The 23,446-nt window shown below is 47.6% G+C and overlaps 1 protein-coding gene across 1 annotated transcript in view; it reads left to right on the forward strand.

Annotated features, from left to right (window-relative positions):
* LOC138356936 (uncharacterized) overlaps positions 1-21,854 on the forward strand; it is a 34,686-nt gene extending 12,832 nt beyond the window's left edge. The window contains exons 3-4 of the mRNA XM_069313469.1: positions 18,198-18,846; positions 19,147-21,854. Coding sequence (XP_069169570.1) covers positions 18,198-18,846; positions 19,147-21,854 — 3,357 coding nt within the window. The remainder of the gene's footprint in view (positions 1-18,197; positions 18,847-19,146) is intronic.
* The last annotated feature ends 1,592 nt before the right edge of the window (positions 21,855-23,446 follow it).

Here is a 23,446-nt window from a genome sequence, read left to right on the forward strand (position 1 = left end):
GATAAACTTGAACCCAGAGTGACCATTCTTCCTCCAGTATACATCGTCCTTAGGATAGGACGATGTATACTGTTCTCAGTTTCTCAGTTTCAGATGCGCTACAATACTCTCCATATTCTCCAATGAACATTTCTGTAAACACATTCTGCACTCATACTTTTTTATCATAAATTCTCAAATCTTGACAGTTTAAACTCAATCCTTGCATAATGTTTTTCTACCTCGCCTATAGCTCACCCATTCAGTAGAGTCTGCTATTTCATTATATTTCACTTCAATCACTCCCACCCCAATTTCCCTCCGGAAGCTTTATTTCTTGTTCAGTGCGATAACGACCGTACACTATCTCCTCTGCTTCAATTTCTCTGGCTCTTTGATATTGTACATATCAGTTTTCCTTATCAGTTCATTTATACTGCATTTCAATCGCTGTTAATCCCTTTATGTGAGCAATAAACATAGGAATTTCCTGGTAATCCACAACACACCGTCCAGGTCCAATATGCACCTTCAGAGTTACGACTGCCTGGGGTGTGACTGTCCTCATTCCTTTGTAACTATCAACATCAAGTCTGTGCTTAACTAAGAAATAATTTGTTCAATTTGTTTCTTTATTATGGACCCCACACTCGTCCCGTGGGCGGCAATGGAAAGGTTTGCAGAGGCACATAATGGGTTCCGGAAATGAACCCCATAGTTCGTTTAGTTAAGCAAGTGACTATCATTTGAAGCTAATTACACAATTGTTAATGTTATATATACATGTACATATATATACAATTATTTACACAAATACATGTACATTTCAATAATCTTTTGTATCAAAAGTGATTCAACAAGAGGCTCACAACAGTCACTATACAAGAAACTTTACATCTTGGGTGAGTCACACAGTTACTAGTCTTGCTCCACACCCACCCAACTGGATGCAGCTTTACAGTCATGCATGCATTACCTACAGTAAGCAAAATTTGGATACTTTGCTAGGATTCCCGGCAGTACTTCATTATGAATGAAGTACTTACACAATTCTTGGAATCCATTGGTGGTGTTATCTCTGAATTCCGCAATTTTGTTCACATTCCATTATATAATGATGCATAGTATACGAATAATTCTGCTGACAGAGTTTACATTTTGTCAAATCAAAATCAGCAGATGCTACAAACTGCCAGAGGTACTTGTAGCCGAGCCTAAGCCTAGCAGTGGTAACATCTAAAAGTCTGCTAACCTTATTGAATAACCCATAGACGTACAGGTCTTCCTGCATAATAGAATGATGATAGATGGAGCAACCGGTGTGAATTTCACTTTGCCTCAAGTCTACGAAATTTAGTTGATGTTACCGGAATATTACTGCTCTCAGGCTGCTCAAAGGCAGTCCAAGATGGTAATTAATTCCCTCTTTATTAGCAAAAGTCTGGCCAAACTTATCAGTTCTATCATGAATTCGAAGACCAATATGGGAAGGAATCCTCAGGAGAAACTCTGACGCCATCATATATTATTTCAGTATATCTGTCTCTAGCTACAAACACGTCATAGTTATGCCTTGGGGAGGTGAAGGCAGTCAAAGATGACAAGGAGTCACTTACAGTTAGCGTGTCCACTTTGGATTCATATACGCGCTCGAGTGCAAGGATTATGGCAACCAATTCTGTTTGAAGAATGGAGGCCCAGTTATTTATACGCGCTCCACACTCATAGGAGAATGAACCATCTCTCGCTGTCACAACCACTGCTCTTCCAGCTGCACCATGGGACTGGTGCAAGGAGCCATCAGTGTAAATAATTTGGGAAAGCGAGTGCTCTCTGACCAAAGCATCAATCTGGCTAAAGGCATTATGGTTGAGTGGTGACCCCCGCCCAGGTCGGACGTTCCTGAGGTCTCTCCGCTCCTAGCTAGTGTTTACATTGGGTGATTGCTGGTTTGCCCTGCTGGTGGTGGTTTGCCACTGACAGGGTGACGTTTGACTTAGCCATGGGGACTTCTCGCCCTCCAGTACAGAGGACATTGTCGGCTTGGTGGGCATCCAGCTGCTTCAGGGCAACCGTGCTGTGGTCAAGTTCCGCCTCCAGGCTACCTTTCAGGCGTTTCTCGAGCGATGTGACGGGCGTGTTTACCCTCTCCCTGATACTGCTGGTTCTGTTAAGGTAGTGAATTTTAGCGTCACCTTGACGTTTGTTGCGGTGCATGGTGCCCCCTTCGATTTTCAGGACGACTTCTTTACGTGTGTTAGACGTGTTAGGTGTTCGTTGGAACAAGGTCGTTGCCGGGCACTGTGTTGGTATGCTTGACGGCTCCCGCACCCTGACAATGTCGCTGAAGTGTAGTGTACCGTCGTCGATGTCCGTGTTGGGTTACACACTTCGCTGCCAGTATCGGGGTCAACCGCGCACCTTTTATCGGTGTGGTCACGAGGGTCATCTGGCTGCAGCGTGCGACGTGGGAGCGACTGGTAGGGTGCATGTTTTTCGTGCGGAGGATTTTCCACCCCTGTTGCGTTCGGATGGTTCTGAGGACGGAGTGAATGCTGTGCCTGAGGCGCCTGATTGCCTGTCTGCTGCTCCGCCTGTTGAGGCGAGTTCTATAGCCTGTCCAATACGTCTGGTGACTTCTGTGGCCCCTGGGGTTGTTGAGCCGGTGTGTGTGTGGGTGTCGGTCCGTCGCCTGCGCTGCGTGTAGTGCGGGATGTCCCAGTGGAGGTTCATGTCCCACCCCCGCCTGTGGATGTGGTACCGGCTCCCGGGGACGCGGGTTCTGCTGTTTTGGAGGAAGGGCTTCGGCAGGGGGAGGTGCCTGCCGTGCCTGTGAGTGTTGGCAACTGTAGTTCTGCTCTTTCCATCTCTTTGCAGAAGCGTGCGCGTCGGTGTTCTGAGGCTGTTTCCCTGGATGATGTGCAAAGTGCGGGCGATGTGGCCTCTGTGGACTCTTCAGACGGTGCGGGTGTGGCCAGTGTGGATGTGAAGATGGTGGCCGTGCCTGCGGAGGGGCCTGCTGGGTGTGGTGTGGTACGGCCTGTCTCGAAGCGTTCGCGGCGGGCTCGGAGTGTGTCTCCCCTTCGTGGTGTACCTTGGGAGGAGGTGGAAGAGTATGGTGCTCAGCTGGCGTCCCCCACCGTTGATGTTGGTGCTGTGCGGGGCTCCGAAGTTGCTGCCTGTGCCCCCCCTCCTGCGCCTCCTGCTGTTGGATCCCCGCAGTGGGGGGTTGCCCCTGATGATCGGGACCTCGTCGTGGTATTGCAGAAAATGTGCGCCGGGGGGCCTCGGTTCCTGTGCCCTGTGATGAGGTCGATGCTATGCCTGCGTCCTCTGCGGTTCCCCCTCCATCGTTGCCCTGGTCTGGGGGAAGCCTAGTTCCGACTGCTGGGGTCGTGCCCTGTGAGGGTTCGGTGTTGGGCCCTTATCGGGATGCCCGGGTGCTTCCGATCCCGTGGTGCTCATCCACTGTCTGGGTGTCGCGAGAGGAGTTTGTTTCTAGGGTGCCGGATGAGATGTCTCAGCCGAGGGCACCGCGTGGTGGCCGGGTGTCCCCTGACATGTGGGTGATTTGGGATGCGTACTGCTTGCGCTTTCCGTTACACAAGTTTCCGGAGAAATAATAGTTGACGTCTTGCGCACACCACTCCACCGTGCGTGGATCAGCTGCCGCCGTGAACTCGTCACCCCGCCCTACAGTGCGGCGAGTCTCCCTCTAACGTCCGCCTCTGTTTTCGTCGCCACTCCTCTCTCTATGGCCCGACACATCTAACACTTTTGACTTTCTTCTTCTCCTCAATGTCAACGCGTCTCCCTACATCTGTCCTGGTGCTGTCATCGGGAGGGTAAACCCTTCATGCAAACTGCACCTATTCTCAAGAAGGCATTGTACTATGCTTCTTGTCGAAGGCGTGTCCTTTAATTAGCTTCTTGGATGGGAAATGGGGGACAGTAATTTGCAAAGTTGTAATATCCCATGGGGCTGGAAAGTGTCGTTGATGTCTCTCTTGGAAAAAGTGATGAATATTACACATTCTGAGTATAGTGGCAGTTTTGGTAATCGATTTGGAGGGATGCTGACCTTCAAGGAAGAAGGCTTGGAGGGCTTCAGTGCAGGGGTTAGGGTGGGTTAGCCTAAGCATCTTGATACCAATTAAAACATTAATTTCAGTGATACGATCACTTACACATGAAATATTCAGTTCTTCCCCATGTTTAGTAATTTAGTTGTACGGGGGCATCCGAGGATAATCCTCATGGCTTCTTTTGCATCTTTTTCAGCCATCCAAGCATTCTCTCGTGCACTAGAGCAAACCTGGGCGCAGCATAATCGATCAGAGACCTAATATATGAGAGATACATCATTTTGCCTATTCTTACATTTGCGCCATAGCTTGGATGGTAGCCTGCCATAGCCATGAGAGCACGGAGCCTCTCTCTATACTGGCGACCCAGTCTGGCTGCAACATTGCGATACAGTGGAACCTCAAGACCAAGGTATTTGTATTTGTTTACATAGTCGAGCAGAGAGCCGTAATGAAGCTGCATTTTGCGAACAGCCCCTCACTGTCTGATTGGACGTCGGTTCAGGGTCTTTGTTTTCTCTACTGAGATGACTAATCCTAGTTCCTGACATGTGGGCAATACAGAGTTCAGAACATTTTGGGTGTTGGTATACCCATTGGTGAGGCTCAGTATATCATCCGTATAGCTAATGTTGTGTTCCCTGGGTCTCCTAGTTACTGAGTTTAGGAGTGCATTCATTAACACATTGAACAGAGTAAGATTGAGAACATCTCCCTGTGGAGTGCCAAAGTAACAATCTTTTGTTACACTCCAATGCCCTTGGAACAGTACAGATGACTTCCTGTTGGATAGATAGCTACTACTGTGTAAGTTTATGGGTGATCCTGGACAGCATGGGTTCGAATCCTGGCCGGGTCAAATAGAGTTCTGTTACGAACCCGGATCCAGCGTCCGAGCACGGAGCAGTAACAACCACGCCATCTGTGGGTCAGCTCCCGAAACCCCCGCGAAACGGACGACGACACCTGGTGAGGACAAGGTGTACCAGCCACAAGGGCCAGTTTCCAGTCCTGTGCAGCTCACAACACAGCCGCTCCTGACCTCTGGTGAGGTGGTGCTCCGACGACAGCGCCATCTATGGACTGGATACGTCAGGTGTTTGTGCCCGAGCCCGTAAGTGAGGTGTTTTAGTGTCCCAGTTATTGATGACGTGTCTGCTTACAGAGTCGACCTGGGACTGCTGTGATGGAAGTGGAGTCAGTCTACCCGAGGCAGCCAGTCTCCATACCTTGAACCTTGCTGCAGCTGTTGTGACGTCGTCCCCCCGGAAGAACACTGTGGTGTGTTAGCCTGCCAGTGGAGTGGCAGTAAAAGGATTTACCCGGGACCGACGGTTGGAGACGATCATCCACTGGGGTACTGAAGACAGGAGAGTGATTTGAGGTGTCACACGAGGCTCCTGTCTAGGGCGTTCCCCTTTTATCGTTCGTGGAGTGGCCGTACCAGCCTTGTTGGCTCAGAACCTGCCAGCAGACCAGCTGGACGTGTGGTTGACGGCCTCCACGGCGGTGCCCCCAGTGGACCTGTGTTTTGGCTGACCTGTGGCCAGGGTAGGCTCAACTTCTTTGGAGAATTCGTTGTGAGGCCACGAAGAAAGCACCAAGGACTCTGCACCAAGAGTTATGGCACCAGCGTCTTCAGCAGAAGACATCAATTGTGGATTAATCCCCTTGTAAAGTGTTAATACCCCTCCCCCTTGTGCACTCTTTTATTTTATATATATTTAATCGGTGATGGTGTTAATTATAATATTAAGTTCTTAGCTTTCTTTCCCTTCTCCCTTTAAGTTACTTGCGTCACGGATCTCATCCCTTGATAGCCACTACTGGCTTGGGAACGGATATATATATCTGACTAACAACATCAGAGTGAGAACCCCGTTGCGTCCCGAGAGGGCCGTAACATAATTGGCATCCCCAGCGGGATCCGTCCCCTTGTTAAGTATGTTTGACAGGGGTTGTGAAGTGGCGTAATCCCTGTATATAATTCCCCCTGTGTGACGATTGTGACGTTATACGTCCTGTGCGGTGCTCAAGAGTGACTAAGTGCAATATTGTGCAGTGCGGTGCTCGCTGTGATTAAGCGATTAAGTGCAATATTGAGTAGTGCTGTGCTCAGTGATTCAGTGCAATATTGTAGAGCGAAGGGTTCGCTGTGATTAAGTGCGATATTGCGTAGTACGGTGCCCGAAGTGATTACGTGCAATATTGGCAAGTGCAGTGTTTGGTGCAATATTGACGTAGAACAGTGCTCGGTGCGTGAAGTGCTAACGTGAAAGCGGTGTGATAAGTGCTAGTTGAGTATTCCATCTGTGACAATGGCAGAAAAAGCTACCATCGATGATCTGGACGATGTTCAGGCTTTTCTGAACAGAGTGGACTGTCTTGCCAGATTAAAATATCTGGCAAACCAGAGCTTGTACTAGTGAGCGCCTACCTGGAGATCAAGATCCGTGCCAGTGATTCCCGTGTGGAGATCCTGTCCAAGGTTCACCGGCACCTGAAGGCAGAAGAGAAACAGGAAGGCGAGACGCCTAGTACAAGGGAAGGTGAGGAAATAGCTTCCACGGAAAAGGAAGATAAGGGCAGTGACATTGACAGTGATGCAGGTGAGCTTAATATCAGCTTCCTAACAGTCAAAATGCGTGCCCTAGAGATCAATCGCGAGATAGAGTGGAAGAAGTTAGAATTAGAACGAGAATTAAAAGATAAAGAAGTGGAGATGAAAAATAAAGAAATGGAGATGAAAGAAAAAGAATTGGCGATGAGGCGTTTAGAATTAGAAAGAGAAGAGAAACGAGAGAGAGAAGAGAGAGAAAGAGAAGAAAGAAGAGAAGAGCGAGAAAGAGAAGAAAAACGAGAAAGAGAAGAGCGAGAAAGAGAAGAGAAACGAGAGAGAGAAAAACGAGAAAGAGAGAGAGAAGAGCGAGAAAGGGAAGAAAAAGAAAGACAGAGACAACATGAACTAGAAGTATTACGATTAGGCGGTGGTCGGAGGCCAACAACGGACACCAGCGGTTTCGATCCGGTAAGGAACATCAAAATGGTCCCCAAATTCAATGAGAGGGAAGTTTCAAAGTTCTTTGCAGCCTTCGAGAAAGTCGCTGCCTCTTTGGAGTGGCCAAGGGAGAATTGGGCCATCATGATACAGTCAGTCTTGACTGGGAAGGCCCAAATCGCCTACTCTACGTTATCCCTTGACGACTCCGGCGATTACAACAAGGTGAAGAAGGTTGTGCTCATGGCGTACCAATTGGTACCTGAGGCATATAGACAGAAGTTTAGAAACCTGAAGAAGACCTCAGAGCACACGTTCACCGAATTCGCCACCATCAAGGAGCGACTTTTTCAAGAATGGTGTGCCTCTCGGAAGGTGGAGACCAAGGAAGACCTCGAGCAGCTGATTCTGCTCGAGGACTTCAAGGATTGTTTGTCTGTAGACCTGAAGACGTACTTAGAGGAACAGCAGGTAGAGACCTTGAGTGCAGCAGCCACCATGGCTGAAGAGTACATCCTGACTCATAGGCCGTCTGCTAAGTACGTCCCAAGGAATTACCAGCGCCGGTTTGACAGACCTCATGAAGAAGAGGAAAGACCCGTCCCACAAAGTGCTAAGAAGACGCCCCCAAGTAGCCCCCGAAGAACAAGTCCTAGCAGTCCGAAACACCGGAGCCCGAGGAGGAATATGGTGTGCTGGACTTGTGGGCAGAAAGGGCATATAGCTGCTAGGTGCCGAGGCAGAAGAGGTGGCAGCGCACGAAGGGAGGTGATGTTGATGAGCTGTGTTACACCACCAGCAGGAAACCAGTCTACGACGACGCAGGAAGGACCAAGTTTGTTTGCCCCTCACACTTCAAGCGGGTATGTAACGAGTGATCATACTGGTAGATCAGTTGTAGTGCTCAGAGATAGTGGAGCAGCCCATTCCCTGATCGTGAAGAGCTCGTTACCCGAGGGAGTAAGAGTGGACGGGAGACAACAGGTTGTCCTGGTTGGGTTTCCGAGAACGCAGTATATCGCCCCCTTAGTGCCAGTACATCTCGACTCGCCTTATTTCAGCGGCACATGTGCGTTGGCAGTAGTCGATACCCTCCCTGTGGCTGGGATTGACGTGGTACTAGCCAACGACTTGGTGACCGATTGGAGCATCAATCTTCCCAAGGTTGTGGACGAGTCTACCAGAACAACAAGGTCTGAGGTAACGACGGGCCGTGGTAATGTCCAAGTAAAGACAGACCCGGGTTTGAACATGTCTAATTTGTCCTCTCACCCGCAGATCGACAGTATTCTAGCAGTGTCTCCTGATTCTCTCGACAAGGAACATGAGGTTACGATGGCAGAAGTACCTGAGCTAGAAGAGAGGCCTTGTGTGCAGGCACCCACGGATACCAACGAGTCTGGAGCGAAGGCGAACATGTGCTTGCGGTATGGCAAGTTACAGCGTGTATTGAACCAGCCAGAGATTCCCCAGGCGTCAGAGGTATGTGAGGTGTGTTCAAAAGGTCTAGTGCCCTCTTTGGTCCAAACCAGGCTAATGGATGTAGCCGGCTATGGACATTACAGGCTCAGGAAGCTTATCCCTCAGGTAACCAAATGTTTCTTAGCGATATTTTGTTTGATTCTCTTGTGTGGTCTCGGTAAGGATCAGTGGACGACCCGAAGGATGATGGCTCCCTTGAACATCGTGAAGAGATCCCAGGGATTAGAGACATGCACTGTGAGTGTTGCAGTCAAAGAAGGGACCTGGAAGGCGATGGTAGATACAGGAGGTACGCAATACGGTAATATGAGTGACTGTTTCCAACAGGTTGACACCCCCCGCGTGATAGCTGAGCCTCAATGCAGCGTTATGCGGAACGTTGGTCGACCTGACGGTGGCAGAGCGAATGCCATCTTCGGTGTGCAAGCAGCCCTGTTGGGACTAGGTGTGGACCTAGTAGGGTATGCTGTAAGTATTGACTTACCCACTGTCGCTATCACTCTGAATTATCAGACCCCTGTATTCCAGGTGCCCGACTCCCTGAAGGACCACCGGGCCGGTACTAGAAATACCGTCTGGGATCAGCCATCATCGGTGCCACGACGCAGGGAAGTGTCGAGACGCCCCAGATCGTGTCTACACCGATCCTTCCTTGAGACATGTGAGATGACGCCTCTGCTTGACATCGCAGTGGAGACGTGGAAGGTTACGCCAGGCAGGACATCGCCTTCAATCTTCAAGTTCCCGTTGTGCCGGAATTGCCCAGAAGGACAGTTCTGTGGACGAGACAGCCTCGCCATTCCAGATTATAATGCATGTGAGTCCATTTGGAGTTGTGTCGCCGTACTAATTTGGTTTGTGTTTCTTTTTATAGAACCCCAAACCAAATTCTTTTTGGTGGGGAGGTGTTACGAACCCGGATCCAGCGTCCGAGCACGGAGCAGTAACAACCACGCCATCTGTGGGTCAGCTCCCGAAACCCCCGCCAAACGGACGACGACACCTGGTGAGGTCAAGGTGTACCAGCCACAAGGGCCAGTTTCCAGTCCTGTGCAGCTCACAACACAGCCGCTCCTGACCTCTGGTGAGGTGGTGCTCCGACGACAGCGCCATCTATGGACTGGATACGTCAGGTGTTTGTGCCCGAGCCCGTAAGTGAGGTGTTTTAGTGTCCCAGTTATTGATGACGTGTCTGCTTACAGAGCCGACCTGGGACTGCTGTGATGGAAGTGGAGTCAGTCTACACGAGGCAGCCAGTCTCCATACCTTGAACCTTGCTGCAGCTGTTGTGACGTCGTCCCCCCGGAAGAACACTGTGGTGTGTTAGCCTGCCAGTGGAGTGGCAGTAAAAGGATTTACCCGGGACCGACGGTTGGAGACGATCATCCACTGGGGTACTGAAGACAGGAGAGTGATTTGAGGTGTCACACGAGGCTCCTGTCTAGGGCGTTCCCCTTTTATCGTTCGTGGAGTGGCCGTACCAGCCTTGTTGGCTCAGAACCTGCCAGCAGACCAGCTAGACGTGTGGTTGACGGCCTCCACTGCGGTGCCCCCAGTGGACCTGTGTTTTGGCTGACCTGTGGCCAGGGTAGGCTCAACTTCTTTGGAGAATTCGTTGTGAGGCCACGAAGAAAGCACCAAGGACTCGGCACCAAGAGTTATGGCACCAGCGTCTTCAGCAGAAGACATCAATTGTGGATTAATCCCCTTGTAAAGTGTTAATACCCCTCCCCCTTGTGCACTCTTTTATTTTATATATATTTAATCGGTGATGGTGTTAATTATAATATTAAGTTCTTAGCTTTCTTTCCCTTCTCCCTTTAAGTTACTTGCGTCACGGATCTCATCCCTTGATAGCCACTACTGGCTTGGGAACGGATATATATATCTGACTAACAACATCAGAGTGAGAACCCCGTTGCGTCCCGAGAGGGCCGTAACAAGTTCTTAGTGATCTATGGCTTGTGAGTTCATGCAGCTTTCTTATACACATAGTTCATGTAGCTTTCTTATACACACATATTATTTTATATATGCAGAACTGCATATATATATATGCAGTACACGAGAGAGCTCAACAGGGCTCTCCCGGGTACTGCATATCGTCTTCTTCGAGGCATATGGGTCCCTACAAACAACCGGAGGTGGTACCTCCAATATAATACCCCCCAATGTAAATGTTCGTTTGTTCATAACCGCTAATCTCCGAAAGTTCTTCACTGTTTGCTTTGAAATTTTGACACAACGTTTCATTCAAATACACGCATGTTTTTATATACCTACTATACCGATGCCACACCTGTGACAGGTAAAATCATCCTTTTATGAAAAACGCCATTTGTTGCACGTAATATCAACAAACACTATTCTAAATATGTTACGATTCCATGTCAATGTTTCCGATTGCATTAATAAATTGAATTTTCATAGATTTCGATTTATTTTCATTTTGATTTAATTATTTTGTGTGATGTGTTGGAATTGAGCAGATTTGTTTACCATACTGTTTATTTCATGAGTATAGTTTATTATTATTATTTTTTTTTTTACTGTTTTTCATTTTGTTTTTTAACTTTTTATTTTTCAGTGATGGGAACATTAGATCATTTGATGTTTTTATTTTTCTGATGGGAGCATCAGATCATTTGGTAACGCATGGAAGAGGGAGTGGGGAATGGTGGGGAGGACAGGGGAGTGGGAGATTGTGGGGAGGAGGGGGGACAGGAGAATGGAGAATGGTGGGCAGGACAAGAGGACAAGGGAGTGGGGGATGGTAGGGAGGTCGAGGGGACTGGGGAGGGGGGGAATGCTGGAGAGGACTGGGAGACATGGGAAGGTTGCTGTGGCTCGGCAATGCACATGCATTGCTGAGCCACGGCAACGTGTGGCCGGGTACAGCTAGTCTATATAAATAAAAATGCAAATGTTCGTTTGTGTATAACAGCTAATCTCCGAAAGTTCTTCACCGATTACTTGGAAATTTTCACACAATATTCCATTTGCCCAACCACAACAATCCGAGCAGGTTTTTATATATATACTATATAGATGTCACATCTGTGACGGTAAAGAAACATGCTTTTTCTGAAAAACTGTGTTTTTCATGTGAGGGGAAATTTTTGAAACCTCTTTACCGATTGCTTTGAAATTTTGACACAACGTTGCATTGGAATAGGAGCATCTTTTTATATATATCTACTATATACATGCCTTACCTGTGACAGGAAAAAACATGCATTTTTAGAAAAACAGCACCATCTGTTGGACACCCGGCTGGTGCCACTACACCCGGCTGGTGCCACTACACCCGGCTGGTGCCACTACACCCGGCTGGTGCCACTACACCCGGCTGGTGCCACTACACCCGGCTGGTGCCACTACACCCGGCTGGTGCCACTACACCCGGCTGGTGCCACTACACTCGGCTGGCAGACTGTAGTCCTCAGCTACTCACGAAGGAACTGAGTGCGTGAGTGTGAGGGACTTCTCTCAGAAGCTGCCTTCATATGCAGAGGATCTCAAATACTACAGTGAGAACCACCTCCGGTACAGTGAGGACCACCTCCGGTACAGTGAGGACCACCACCGGTACAGTGATGACCACCACCGGTACAGTGAGGACCACCACCGGTACAGTGAGGTCCACCACCGGTACAGTGAGGTCCACCTCCGGTACAGTGAGGACCACCACTGGTACAGTGAGGTCCACCACCGGTACAGTGAGGACCACCACCGGTACAGTGAGGACCACCACCGGTACAGTGAGGACCACCACCGGTACAGTGAGGTCCACCACCGGTACAGTGAGGTCCACCACCGGTACAGTGAGGACCACCACCGGTACAGTGAGGACCACCTCCGGTACAGTGAGGACCACCTCCGGTACAGTGAGGACCACCTCCGGTACAGTGAGGACCACCACCGGTACAGTGAGGACCACCTACGGTACAGTGAGGACCACCTACGGTACAGTGAGGACCACCTCCGGTACAGTGAGGACCACCACCGGTACAGTGAGGTCCACCACCGGTACAGTGAGGACCACCTCCAGTACAGTGAGGACCACCTACGGTACAGTGAGGACCACCTACGGTACAGTGAGGACCACCTACGGTACAGTGAGGACCACCTACGGTGCAGTGAGGACCACCTACGGTGCAGTGAGGACCACCTACGGTGCAGTGATGACCACCTACGGTACAGTGATGACCACCTACGGTACAGTGATGACCACCTACGGTACAGTGATGACCACCTACGGTACAGTGATGACCACCTACGGTACAGTGATGACCACCTACGGTACAGTGATGACCACCTACGGTACAGTGATGACCACCTACGGTACAGTGATGAGTCACAGTTCCATTAACTGGTGGAAAAAGCAAGTCATCAAACCATAAATAGAAAATTATCATCAACAGAACGTAAAGAGACACAGAGAAACTGAACTTTACCTCCAGGAAAAATAAGCAAATAATAGATTATTCTGCATATTGTGTTGCAATAGTTATGTTCACGGTCTCACTTTTTGTGTTCTTTGTTTATGTGATTCTCTACATAGCGGCCTGACCAAACTGTTTTGAATTACCAGAAACATATTAACCACAGAACTCACTGAGGCGGGTGCCGTGTAACCCCAGATATCGTCAATATCACCGTGCTCTGTTTGGAATAATCCGTCAGAATTTTGACGCTGTGATCAGTAACGTTGAAAATGCGTTGCAATATGTATGAGGAGTTGAGGCAGTTGTCAAGTATTAAGTGTGAGGACAGGTTGATCTGCATATCATTGTGAAGGAGATAAACCTGTCAGGGGGATGATTATGGTTGACGTTCCCTGGCATGACTATACTCTGCAACCCTGGCATGACTATACTCTGCAACCCTGGCATGACTATACTCTGCAGCCTTGGCATGACTATACTCTGCAGCCTTGGCATGACTATACTCTGCAACCCTGGCATGACTATACTCTGCAACCTTGCAATATATTTCATATTAAAAGCTATGCATTTATGTTATTCTTTAAACCTCTGTTGACCTCTGTATTTGTAGGTATTGAACCATTGACATCATCCAGCAGAACTGACAACTTGACAGGTGAGGCCTGTCGGTGATTGACAGCCTCTCTCTCACTTATTTACCACATACTCCACTTGTTTCTCACACATGTACGGTACGAGTATTTTCTTACATTTCTTCAACTCATTTGAATTTCTGGCTTCCACCCAACCACTTGGGCTGGACGGTAGAGCGACGGTCTCGCTTCATGCAGGTCGGCGTTCAATCCCCGACCGTCCAAGTAGTTGGGCACCATTCCTCACCCCTGTCCCATCCCAAATCCTTATCCTGATCCCTTCTAAGTGCTATATAGTCTTAATATCTTGGCACTTTCCCCCTAATAGTTCCCTTCCCCCCCTTGAGTCCTCTTGTCTGACTTTCTCTCAAATTTAAAGAGGTTGTCCTTATCCCAATCACCTGGGCTCTCGAGACTCGAATTGTGGAACATCATAACCATCCTAGGTATAATACACGCTATCTGAGGCCTAATATAGTAGAAAACTACATCTGAAAGGTTAGGTTAAGGATAATATTTTCAACAAATATGTCCAACACAATAAACTACATCTGATAGGTTAAGTTAAAAGTCAAAGAATAAGAACAAATTATATAAAACCCAATAAATTCACCAAGATAAAAAAGAGGTTAGGTTAAAGGGTGAAAAATAGGAACAATTATATCACACATAATAAATATAACTTGATGAACTTTGAGTAAAAAAGGTACAAATTTCTTGAACTGACATCTCTAAGAAATATAGCTTTAAATGATAAAACACACTATTTTAGCAATTAACCCTTGAAATGAACAACTGCCAATATATATAACAAAAACCTTTGAAATGCTTAAACCACCCCATCTCTACCAAATAACACTTAAAATGCATAAATGACCATTTGAAAAATTAACCCCTTGAAACGTATAAACGATTTCCCTGAAATGAATAAACATCCCATCTTTAATAAATAAACTTTGAAATGCATAAATGACCATTTGAGGAATAAACTCCTTGAAACGAACAGATGCCTATATTTAACAATTCCCCTGATATGCATAAACACCCCATCTTTAACAAATAACACTTGAAACGCTTAAATCTCCAATTCAAGAACCGAGTTAATTGGTGGGAAAATATAAAACTTAACATAGGTTATTGAATAAATGGACTCTATGCTTGGGACTTTAACATAAGAGAGATGAATGAGAAGACTTAGTTTGATAAATGCATTAAGAGAGTATGTAAAGACTAGATGTCATAAATGGTCTTCCTATAAATTAATTGAAAAATATGAGAGTCTATAAGCTAAGTAAAGGTTAGGTGGGGAAGGTTAGGTAGGTGAGGGTAGATTAGTTATGTTACATTACGTAAGTTAAGTTAGTAAGTTATGTTACGAAAAGTTACATTAGGATTGGTTACTACAGGTAAATTAAGATTATAAAGTTTCATTAGTATTTAAGGTTAAGTTAGTTAGGTAAGTCAGGTTGGGTAAGTTAGCTCAGATAAGGAGGAATAGGTATGTTAGGTTATGTACGTTAAGTCATGTCAGTTTGGGTAGGTTATGTTAGGTAAGTGACATTAGGTGGAGGAGTTTAGGTAGGTGAGGGTAGATACGTTATACAAGTTAAGTTAGTAAGTTATGTACTGTAGGTTATGTTAGGCTATGTAAGTTACGTTAGGTTAGGTTATGTATTTTAAGTTTAGTTACGTTAGTTTATATAAGTTAGGTTAGGTATGTTAAGTTAGTAAGGTTAGGATAGGTTAAGATAGGTTACTTAAGTTAAGTTAGGTAAATTACGTTAAGTTAGTATGGTTAGGCTAGGTATTGTAAGTTATGTTATACTCAATCAGGTAGGAGGGGTTAGGTAAGTTTAATTAGATAAATTACATTAGGATAGGTTAGCTCAGGCAAGTTAGGTTAGGTATGTATGGGTAAGTTGGTTTGGGTTAAGTTAGGTAAGGTTATGCAGGGATATTCAGAGAACAGTTTTAAGGTAAAGTGGCTAAGAAAATCTATTTTAAAAGAATAACTATTAACAGAAGTGTAAGTTTGATATGAAAAGTTGAACTAGTTACATAAAATGAGTGGTGTTTTGTGACATTTTAAATGCTATTGACGAGTTTAACTGTAAATGTCTGTTACGAACCCGGATCCAGTGTCCGAGCACGGAGCCGTGACGACCGCGCCATCTGTGGGTCAGCTCCCAAAACCCCCTCCAGAAGGACGACGACACCTGGTGAGGACGCCGTGTACCAGCTACGAGGGCTAGTTTCCAGTCCCATTCAGCACTCTACACCGCCGCCACTGACCTCTGGTGAGGTGGTGCTCAGACTACAACGCCATCTATGGAGTGGATACGTCGAGCGTTTGTGTCTGAGCCTGTAAGTGAGGTGTTTTAGTGTCCCTGTTATTGATGACGTGTCTGCTTACAGAGTCGACCTGGGACGGCTGTGGTGGGAGTTGAGTCAGTCTACCCGAGGCAGCCGTCTCCATACCTTGTACTTTGCTGCAGCAGTTGTGAAGTCGTCCCCCCGGAAGAACACTGTGGTGTGTTAGCCTGCCAGTGGAGTGGCAGTAAAAGGATTACCCGGGACCGACTGTTGGAGACGATCATCCACTGGGGTACTGAGGACAGGAGAGTGATTTGTGGTGTCACACGAGGCTCCTGTCTAGGGCGTTCCCCTTATATCGTTCGTGGAGTGGCGTGACCAGCTTGGCTGATTCAGAACCTGCCAGCAGACCAGCTGGACATGTGGTTGACGGCCTCCACGGTGGTGCCCCCAGTGGACCTGTGTTTTGGCTGACCTGTGGCCAGGGTAGGCTCAACTTCTTAACTTTCTTTCCCTTCCCCCTTTAAGTTACTTGCATCACGGATCACATCCCTTGATAGCCACTACTGGCTTGGGAACGGATATATATCTTCCTCTAACAACATCAGAGTAAGAACCCCGTTGCGTCCCGAGAGGGCCGTAACATAATTGGCATCCCCAGCGGGATCCGTCCCCTTGTTAAGTATGTTTGACAGGGGTGGTGAAGTGGCGTAATCCCTGTAAATAATTCCCCCTGTGTGTGACGATTGTGACGTTATACGTCCTGTGCGGTGCTCAAGAGTGACTAAGTGCGATATTGTGCAGTGCGGTGCTCTCTGTGATCAAGCGATCAAGTGCAATATTGAGTAGTGTGGTGCTCAGTGATTCAGTGCAATATTGTAGAGCGAAGGGTTCGCTGTGATTAAGTGCGATATTGCGTAGTGCGGTGCCCGAAGTGATTACGTGCAATAGTGGCAAGTGCAGTGTTTGGTGCGATAAAGTGCCATATTGACGTAGAATAGTGCTCGGTGCGTTAAGTGCTAACGTGTAAGCGGTGTGTTAAGTGCTAGTTAAGTGTTCCATCTGTGAAAATGGCAGAAAAAGCTACCATCGATGATCTGGACGATGTTCAGGCTTTTCTGAACAGAGAGGACTGTCTTGCCAGATTAAAGTATCTGAGCAAACCGGAACTTGTACTAGTGAGCGCCTACCTGGAGATCAAGATCCGTGCCAGTGATTCCCGTGTGGAGATCTTGTCCAAGGTTCACCGGCACTTGAAGGCAGAAGAGAAACAGGGAGGCGAGGCTCCTAGTACAAAGGAAGGTGAGGAAATAGCTTCCACGGAAAAGGAAGATAAGGGCAGTGACATTGACAGTGATGCAGGTGAGCTTAATATCAGCTTTCCTAACAGTCAAAATGCGTGCCCTAGAGATAAATCGCGAGATAGAGTGGAAGAAGTTAGAATTAGAACGAGAATTAAAAGATAAAGAAGTGGAGATGAAAAATAAAGAAATGGAGATGAAAGAAAAGGAATTGGCGATGAGGCGTCTAGAATTAGAAGAGAAACGAGAGAGAGAAGCACGAGAAAGAGAAGAGAGACGAGAGAGAGAAGAACGAGAAAGAGAGAGAGAAGAACGAGAAAGAGAAAGGGAAGAGCGAGAAAGAGAAGAGAAAAGAGAAAGGGAAGAGCGAGAAAGAGAAGAGAAAAGAGAAAGAGAAGAGCGAGAAAGAGAAGAGCGAGAAAGAGAAGAGAAAAGAGAAAGAGAAGAGCGAGAGAGAGAAGAGAAACGAGAAAGAGAACAGCGAGAGAGAGAAGAGAAACGAGAAAGAGAACAGCGAGAGAGAGAAGAAAACGAAAGACAAAGACAACATGAACTAGAAGTATTACGATTAGGCGGTGGTCGGAGGCCAACAACGGACACCAGCGGTTTCGATCCGGTAAGAAACATCAAAATGGTCCCCAAATTCAATGAGAGGGAAGTCTCGAAGTTCTTTGCAGCCTTCGAGAAAGTCGCTGCCTCTTTGGAGTGGCCAAGGGAGAATTGGGCCATCATGATAGTCAGTCTTGACTGGGAAGGCCCAAATCGCCTACTCTACGTTATCCCTTGACGACTCCGGCGATTACGACAAGGTGAAGAAGGTTGTGCTCATGGCGTACCAATTGGTACCTGAGGCATATAGACAGAAGTTTAGAAATCTGAAGAAGACCTCAGAGCACACTTTTACCGAATTCGCCACCATCAAGGAGCGACTTTTTCAAGAATGGTGTGCCTCTCGGAAGGTGGAGACCAAGGAAGACCTCGAGCAGCTGATTCTGCTCGAGGACTTCAAGGATTGTTTGTCTAGAGACCTGAAGATGTACCTAGAGGAACAGCAGGTAGAGACCTTGAGTGCGGCAGCCACCATGGCTGAAGAGTATATCCTGACTCATAGGCCATCTGCTAAGTACGTCCCGAAGACCTATTCAAGATATCCAGCCAGACATAAACCGGAGGATAAAACCGCCCCTCGAAGTGCCGCCAAGACAACCTCAGATAGTCCCCGGAGGATTAGTCCGAAAAGGGATGTATTGTGTTGGACCTGCGGTAAGAGAGGACATATTGCTGCAAGATGTCGTGGCAGTACAGGTAATAATCCCCGTAGGGAAGTCATGCTGATGAACAGTATAGTACCACCGACATCCACCCTGGAGATGAGGAAAGGATTGTTCGCCCCATATACCTCTCAAGGGCATGTAGCCAGTGGCTCTTCAAGTAAGCCTGTGGTAATACTTAGAGACAGTGGAGCGGCCCAGTCTCTAATTCTGGAAACATCATTACCCGAAGGTATATCGGCGGATGAGATGCAGAAGGTAATCCTGGGTGGATTCCCTTCCACCTTGTACGTTGCCCCATTGGTACAAGTACATCTAAACTCTCAGCACTTCAAAGGTGAGTGTCGGTTGGCCGTGGTGGATAGTCTTCCCATAGAGGGGATTGACGTAATATTAGCCAATGACTTAGCCCTAGGATTGTTACCCAACTGTCCCCTGGTAGTGGATAATCCAGGACGTGAAGAGACCACTCCCATCGCAGCAGTGCAAACCAGGTCCCAGGCGCACCTCCCTGCACCACTAGATCTAAACACTTTGTTTGACTCTCCTCCTATCCCACAGGTTACGAGTAGCCATACACCAGTCCCACCCGTCCAGATGCCGGTTCCTGAACACTGAACTCGAGCCCATCTGATAGAGGAACAGAAGAAGGACCCTCAGGTACGGAAGTTGGCCGACACCGTAGACTCTCCTACGAAAGGAGGGGATCTGTATGTGTGGTCAAATGATGTACTGCGTCGCCGGCATCCTCCGAAATACCCCCAGTCAAGTGCGGTAGGTGATCAGATAGTCGTCCCAGCCGTGTTCAGATCTAAGCTGTTAGAAACAGCCCATGCTAATAGATTTGCTGGACATGGTGGGATCTCTAAGACTTTCCAACGCCTAGCCAAGGGTTTCTACTGGCCGCACATGAAGGAGGACGTACGTCGTTTCTGCAAGACCTGCCACGCCTGTCAGGTGGCCGGGAAAGCAAACCAGCCTGTCCCCAAAGCCCCTTTATACCCCATTCCATCAATAGGTGAGCCCTTCGAACACCTCATCTTGGATATAGTAGGCCCTCTTCCACCTGCTACTTCAGGGGTACAGTATTTGCTAACAATACTAGATCGGGTTAGTAGGTACCCAGAAGCGATCCCCCTTAAGACCATCACAGCTAGGGTTTTGGTGAAACAACTGCTCTGGTTCATCTCACGATACGGTCTTCCCAAGACCATTCAGACGGACCAGGGATCTAACTTCATGTCCCATTTGTTTCGCCAACAGATCGCCGAGCTGGGAATCCAACAGATAACCTCTAGTGCCTACCATCCCGAGTCTCAGGGAGCTTTGGAACGTTTTCACCAGACGTTGAAGGGCATGCTTCGGAAGTTTTGCTACGACAGGCAGAGTAAGTGGGTTGAAGAACTGCCCTACCTCCTATTTGCGGTAAGATCAGTGCCCAATGAATCCCTAGGAATCTCCCCATTCGAGATGATCTTTGGTCACTCAGTAAGAGGTCCCTTAGAGGTAGCACGAGACCATTGGCTGGACGCGGAAACCAACGAGGATATTGTGGACTGGTTGTCTACAAATAAAGGACGGCTGTTCTCAGCCTGGGAGATGGCTACAAGGAACTTGGAAAATACACAAAGAACTATCAAGGGCAGGTATGATAGGAGGACCAAGCAAAGGGAGTTCCAAGTAGGAGATCTGGTTTTGGTATGTACTCCTACAATAACTGGAAGTTTGAGCGCCAGATTCGTAGGTCCCTACCCGGTTGTAAAGAAGGTTACTAACCTCAATTACCTTCTTAGTACTCCAGACCGCCGTAAGAAAGAAACTCTGGTTCATGTTAATATGATCAAGAGATACGAGGGGCGAGATACACTTCCCGTAACCTTAGTGACCACTAATGACGACATTGAGGAGGAAGAGGAGGTGTTGACTAACTCAGACATTCTGTTAAACTTGCAGGCAAAGTTGACACACGTGGCCAAAGGACATCAATCATCGTTGCTGCAGATGATCCGGCAATACGAACCTATCTTCGACGATGTTCCAGGATTAACATCTGTCTTGAGGCATGATGTCGAGCTGGAGGAAGGAGTCCGACCTATAAAGCAACACCCGTACCGTCTCAACCCACTGAAGAAACGGGTGGTGAAAGAGGAGGTAGATTACATGCTGAAACACCATCTGATAGCCCCGAGCTCGAGCCCATGGTCATCCCCGATACTACTAGTGCCCAAACCTGGTAAGAAATACCGTCTTTGTATTGATTATCGCCAGGTGAATAAGGTCACAGTAGCAGATACTTACCCTCTCCCCAGAGTAGAGGAATGTCTGGATGCCATAGGTAAAGCCCGTTACCTGACGAAATTTGACCTGTTCAAAGGCTATTGGCAAGTTCCCCTCACGGAAAAGGCCAAACCCATATCAGCATTTGTGACTCCCGACGGGCTGTTTGAATGTCAGGTGATGCCATTCGGGATGAAAAACGCAGCCTCCACTTTCCAGAGACTGATGGGTACTGTGTTGCGTGACGTGGAAAACACCTTAGTCTACATCGATGATGTATTAATATATGATGTAGATTGGCAGGATCATCTGCGTCACATAGAGGATTTCTTCAAGGCCATGCTCCAGTCAGGATTGGTGGTCAACCTGCATAAATCTGAGTTTGCCAGAACCTCTGTCGTCTTCCTAGGTCACAAGGTTGGAGGAGGATGGATTGCGCCGAAGGCCAGCAAGATCGAGGCAATAGTCCAGTATCCTACGCCAGCTACCAGGAAGGACATCTTGCGTTTCCTTGGTATGGCTGGGTTTTATCGTAAGTTTGTCCCTAATTTTTCCTCCATCGCCACCCCCCTGACCAATCTGTTGAAGAAGGGGGTGAAGTTAATATGGAATGAGAATTGCCAGAAGGCATTCGAGAGTCTCAAAGCAATTCTGATCTCTTCTCCCATCCTCAGGTCCCCGAGCTTTGAGGATAGATTTATCCTGACGGTCGACGCCTCTGACTATGGCCTGGGGTCCGTTTTATCCCAGACGGACGAGAAGGGGGTGGAACATCCTGTGGCCTATCATTCTAAGAAGTTCACCCCCAGCCAGCTGAATTACTCGGTCATAGAAAAAGAAACGTTGGCCTTAATTAATTCCGTCCAGCACTTTGAGGTGTATCTAACAAGCAATGGTCATCCTATATTAGTACGGACCGACCATAATCCTCTAAAGTTCCTGGCTCAGTTTAGGCAAAAGAACCTCAGGCTCACCAGATGGAGTCTCCATCTGCAGCAATACCCCCTCCAGATTGAACACATCAAAGGGGTGGACAACGTGGTAGCTGATGCATTATCTCGCATCTAAATCCTCATACTAATTTGGTTTGTCTTCTTTTATAGGAACCCAAACCAAATTCCTTTTGGTGGGGAGGTGTTACGAACCCGGATCCAGTGTCCGAGCATGGAGCCGTGACGACCGCGCCATCTGTGGGTCAGCTCCCGAAACTCCCTCCAAAAGGACGACGACACCTGGTGAGGACGCCGTGTACCAGCTACGAGGGCTAGTTTCCAGTCCCGTTCAGCACTCTACACCGCCGCCACTGACCTCTGGTGAGGTGGTGCTCAGACTACAACGCCATCTATGGAGTGGATACGTCGGGCGTTTGTGTCTGAGCCTGTAAGTGAGGTGTTTTAGTGTCCCTGTTATTGATGACGTGTCTGCTTACAGAGTCGACCTGGGACTGCTGTGGTGGGAGTTGAGTCAGTCTACCCGAGGCAGCCGTCTCCATACCTTGTACTTTGCTGCAGCAGTTGTGAAGTCGTCCCCCCGGAAGAACACTGTGGTGTGTTAGCCTGCCAGTGGAGTGGCAGTAAAAGGATTACCCGGGACCGACTGTTGGAGACGATCATCCACTGGGGTACTGAGGACAGGAGAGTGATTTGTGGGGTCACACGAGGCTCCTGTCTAGGGCGTTCCCCTTATATCGTTCGTGGAGTGGCCTGACCAGCTTGGCTGATTCAGAACCTGCCAGCAGACCAGCTGGACGTGTGGTTGACGGCCTCCACGGCGGTGCCCCAGTGGACCTGTGTTTTGGCTGACCTGTGGCCAGGGTAGGCTCAACTTCGCAGAGAATTCGTTGTGTGGCCACGGAAGCACCGAGGACTCAGCACCAAGAGCGAGGATCCATAGTCTTCAGCAGAAGACTACAGTGTATTTCCCCTGTATATAAGTGTTTATACCCCTCCCCCTGTGAACTCTTTTATATCTTATTTATTTATTTGGTGACGGTGAATTATACTCTTAAGTTCTTAACTTTCTTTCCCTTCCCCCTTTAAGTTACTTGCGTCACGGATCACATCCCTTGATAGCCACTACTGGCTTGGGAACGGATATATATCTTCCTCTAACAACATCAGAGTAAGAACCCCGTTGCGTCCCGAGAGGACCGTAACAATGTCTTAGTGAAACTGTCTTAGTTGAAGTTGTTACAGCATTAAAGATAGCTATTTTACTTTTTTATTCAATGAAGAACAACGTTTGTTACATTTGGTTGTGTTATTTAATGCCTAGAGAACAACTTCGATGCTCAATGATGTCTTAGAAAGAATCTTTGGTGAACGAAGATGTCTTAGAAAGTTTCTTTGATGAACGAAGTTGAGTTAGAGATTCCCTTTGATGCCTCCGAGATTAACTTTTGATGTCTGAGAATAACTTGTGAGGTTTCCAAGAACTTTGACTATTTTTTTTTTTACTTGATGAAGAATACTGTTAGTTACGAAAGTGCTGAAAGTGGTATGTTTAGAGGAGCCTCAGTGTGCAGCGTCCATATTGACTGTTAGGCATGGCTTGTGTGTTATTTCTTAGAGTTATAATTGATGTGAGCACTTAATTGGCAATGTTGTTTGTCAAGGTTTTCACCCTCCATATAACTGATGGTGAATGGTAGTGCTTTTAAA

The sequence above is a fragment of the Procambarus clarkii genome, chromosome 75, assembly GCF_040958095.1.
Source record: "Procambarus clarkii isolate CNS0578487 chromosome 75, FALCON_Pclarkii_2.0, whole genome shotgun sequence".
NCBI classification, from domain to species: Eukaryota; Metazoa; Arthropoda; class Malacostraca; order Decapoda; family Cambaridae; genus Procambarus; species Procambarus clarkii.